Source organism: Kogia breviceps, chromosome 3, assembly GCF_026419965.1.
Source record: "Kogia breviceps isolate mKogBre1 chromosome 3, mKogBre1 haplotype 1, whole genome shotgun sequence".
NCBI lineage: Eukaryota > Metazoa > Chordata > Mammalia > Artiodactyla > Physeteridae > Kogia > Kogia breviceps.
The window spans coordinates 88922995-88926951 of record NC_081312.1 but is presented as its reverse complement, the minus strand read 5'-3'; the positions used below and the strand labels follow the sequence as shown (position 1 = coordinate 88926951).

The window sequence follows — 3957 nt, the reverse complement described above, 5'->3', positions numbered from 1 at the left end:
GTCCACCAGGAATTCATATTCTACCAATTACACATAGTAGAATTAGAGTATGACAGTAAAGTACTAAATTATGTGGAACAGACCTAGAAGAATATAAAATACATAATGATGTCATATTGGTTTCCTATTGCTGCTGTAACAAATGACCACAGACTTGCTTAACACTACACAAATTTATTACCTTACAGTTCTGGAGGTCAAATGTCCAAAATCAGTCTCTGTGGGCTAAAATCAAGGTGTTGGCAGGGCTAGTTACTTCTGGAGGCTCTGAGGAAGAATCCACTGCCTTGCCTTTTTTAGCTTCTAGAGGGCAGCCGCATTACTTGGCTCACAGCCTCACATCACATTGCCTTTTCTCCCTCTAATACCATTGTTGCATCATCTCCTCTCCTATCCTGGCCTCTTTCTCATAGGACCCTTGTGATTACACTGAGCTCACCAGCATAACCCAGGATAATCGCCCCATCTCATGGTCCTTAATTTAACCACATCAGCAAAGTTCCTTTTGCCATGTAAGGTAACATTCACAGATTCTGGGGAATTGAAAGTGGACACCTTTGCAGGGGGCATTATTAACCAGCCACAGATGCGCAGTTGTGTAGTGCATGATTGGGAAGTAACTAGAGAAATTTTTAAAACCTAATAGAGGAAATTAGCTGTACCTTGAAGGACAGGTCAATGTAATATGCAGACAAAAACTAGTAAAGGCTTCCAACAGGAAAAACAAAGACACCATAAGTAGCAAAAGTATACTTCAGACTCAAGGACCTCAAGGTCCTGTCTTTTGGGGAAGACAAGAATAACATAGATTAAATGGTTAGTAAAATAACCTAATGGAGAAAGTTGTTGTATAATCTTTTAGAGCAAACGAACTTACAATGACAAAAGATAACACAAAATGTAGTCATATAGCTCTGATGAAGTTAGTCCAAAGAAATGATAGAAAGAACTAAATGCTGTATATATTCATAACGAAAGGAAACTAAGTTCATTGGATTTCAAGAAACTTAAAATCCAGAAGAGGGAGAGCAAATTTTTTTTTTTTTCTTAGAAAAAAGTTTATTCTTTTTACCTTTATGGGGAATTAACAGCTGACAACAATATCTAATTAATACTATGTATAATGGGCAATTTTTAGTTAAGAAGTTCTCCTTTGCTTTGAAACTTAACTGAATTTTGAAATGTTAACCATAAATGTGTAACAACTGCTCTACTACAAAATTTATAAGTCACATTTCCAATGTTCCTCTTGCCTCAATGAAAATTACTGAAGGTCCTCCTTTATCATCAAAGCTCAAAGACATTTATACCATGGCATATGGTAAGTAAATGTGAAAACTGTTTATCATCATGTAGTAAGTTACACAAGATTCCAGTTCAAGTTGATAAATAAAACATAAACTAGATTTAAAGTGCTGTATTAAAAACCAAAAACACAGGGCTTCCCTGGTGGCACAGTGGTTGAGTCTGCCTGCCGATACAGGGGACACGGGCTCGTGCCCCAGTCCGGGAAGATCCCACACGCCGTGGAGCAGCTGGGCCCGTGAGCCATGGCCGCCGAGCCTGCGCGTCTGGAGCCTGTGCTCCGCAACGGGAGAGGTCACAGCAGTGAGAGGCCCGTGTACCGCAAAAAAACACAAAAGAAAACAAAACAAATACCACAGTTTGCATTTTGGGGTAATTAAAATGTAGAGACCTAACACTAAAAAGAATGAAAGACGCATGTAAGATTATCATTCTGTTTAGCTCTTTTTTACTCTAAGCATGTAGTCTTATTCCAAAAATGACAGTTAGCTGGTCAAATTTATGCTTAAGACATTTATCCATACTTAACCAGAGGTTTCAGAGACGATAACACCAGTCAGGTATTCTGAATTCTTTTATGGTAAGTAGGAACATTTTCTCAATGGCACTCTTAAGTCACTTCTCATTTATTTTCCTCCTTAAGAACTGCATAGGCTTGTGTTAAATAGTTTAAATACCTGCAATAAACTACAGTTTGCTAACAGTAGAGGTATTCTGGTTAATGCTCAAAATGATGTGGCCAGAGAAAAGCAAGCATTATTAAATATGAATGCAGTCATTGCCAACACGAATTGAACCTTTTTTTTTTCAATAAAAAAGCTAGTCCAAAAAGTCTCATTCTATAAAGATTTATCGTTTCCAAATCACGGTGAAAGGAACTTAACTAATTTACCGATTTTGTTTTCCTATGTGCCTTAAAAATACCTCACTAGGGCTTCCCTGGTGGCGCAGTCGTTGAGAATCCGCCTGCCGATGCAGGAGACACGGGTTCGTGCCCTGGTCCGGGAAGATCCCACATGCCGCGGAGCAACTAAGCCCGTGAGCCATGGCCGCTGAGCCTGTGCGTCCGGAGCCTGTGCTCCGCAACGGGAGAGGCCACAACAGTGAGAGGCCCGCATACCGCAAAAAAAAAAAAAAAAAAAAAAATACCTCACTAAAAACTGGTATCTGACACAATAGAATGACATATGCAGAATGTAATATTGTAGTGACAGTACTGAGGTTGATTGTTACAGACATATTTAAACTCTGAGTATTAAATGGTTACATCCTAATTATTTATATATAACATTGGTCCAATAACAAAAATAGAGAACAGCAGCTGAAAATTTATCTCATTCAATGTTCAGAGATAAAAGGGTTAACCATTCTTTCCATTATTTTCTGCAGGTAAGTCCTTTTCTTTTCATATTTAAATCTGATTGCAACTGAATTCTGGCATTTTTCCAAGCTACTGTATGAAGAGGATGCTGAAGGCCATCACAATACAGCATACCGCAACATAAGGACTCTTCCGTTCACCAATTCTGGCACACTTCCAAAATATACCCAACAACCCAGTTTTATTCCTGTCCAGGAGGCTGGGTGCCAAGGATCGGATATAAGCACAGGTACATATAAGCAGCAAGATTACAGTCAACAGACTCTGAAAATTGAAAATGGCAGACATAGTGAGGCCGGCGAAACCCCAGCCACATCACCCTTCCGGGCCCTGGGTGGAAGAGGCGTGCCGAGAGCAAATCTTATGCAATAAATACACAAACCCTTTTATCCATTTTTCAGTTTTTTTCTGTTTTCCTTAAATTTTCCTACATTATTTTTGCTAACAAAAGGGGAGTCGGTAGGTAGCAGATTCAAGTAAAGAAATAAACATATTAATACATGAATATTTTCTATTCCTTTTGTTGATCAGGGTGTCCTATATTTAGAATGTGCTAAGATTTGATAAAAATCTATGCCAGGGCTTCCCTGGTGGCGCAGTGGTTGAGAGTCCGCCTGCGGATGCGGGGGACACGGGTTCATGCCCCGGTCCGGGAGGATCCCATATGCTGCAGAGCGGCTGGGCCCGTGAGCCATGGCCGCTGAGCCTGCGTGTCCGGAGCCTGTGCTCCACAACGGGAGAGGCCACAACAGTGAGAGGCCCGCGTACCAAAACAAACAAACAAACAAATCTATCCCAGTTTGACCTAATTCTCTCACAGGATTTGCTTGTCCCTTCCCCTCATCTCTCTCCATCCTTTTCCAAAAACAAAAGAAAGAATCGGGGTAGGGAGACAAAAAGATTTGAGCAAGAAAGATGCAGGGACCAGGGTCTGCAGAGAAAAGGGATGGAAAAGGGGAAAATATACAGGAGAAACATGTTACAGCCCATGACCTTATCCTTCTAGTGGATTAAAGTGTTGAAAATTTGAAAACATTCATATAGGGTGATGTGCTTGCAAAATAATAAAAAGGAAAGAAGGGAACTGAAGGTAGAAAACGAGAGAAGTTGGGGTATTTAAAAAAAAACAGTTTACCATTTGTCTGTGGTTAACCAACCCGAAAAGGTGTCTCAGCAGTTTTAACCACTTTTCTTATATTTACATGAGAAATATTCTTTCACATTAGTAAAGTACTAAAATTCTTCCACCCAATGCAACTCTACTACATTTC

The 3957-nt window shown here is 40.0% G+C and overlaps 1 protein-coding gene across 1 annotated transcript; it reads right to left on the bottom strand.

Moving 5' to 3' along the window:
* Positions 1 to 1803: 1803 nt before the first annotated feature.
* LOC131753743 (protein kish-A) lies at positions 1804 to 3029 on the bottom strand. Its single transcript, XM_059059443.2, has 2 exons — positions 2455 to 3029; positions 1804 to 2229 (listed from the first exon to the last, which is right to left on the bottom strand). Exon 1 carries the CDS (start codon positions 2972 to 2974, stop codon positions 2756 to 2758), a length of 219 nt encoding a protein of 72 aa, XP_058915426.1. The 5' UTR covers positions 2975 to 3029; the 3' UTR covers positions 1804 to 2229; positions 2455 to 2755.
* Between the last annotated feature and the right edge of the window lie 928 nt (positions 3030 to 3957).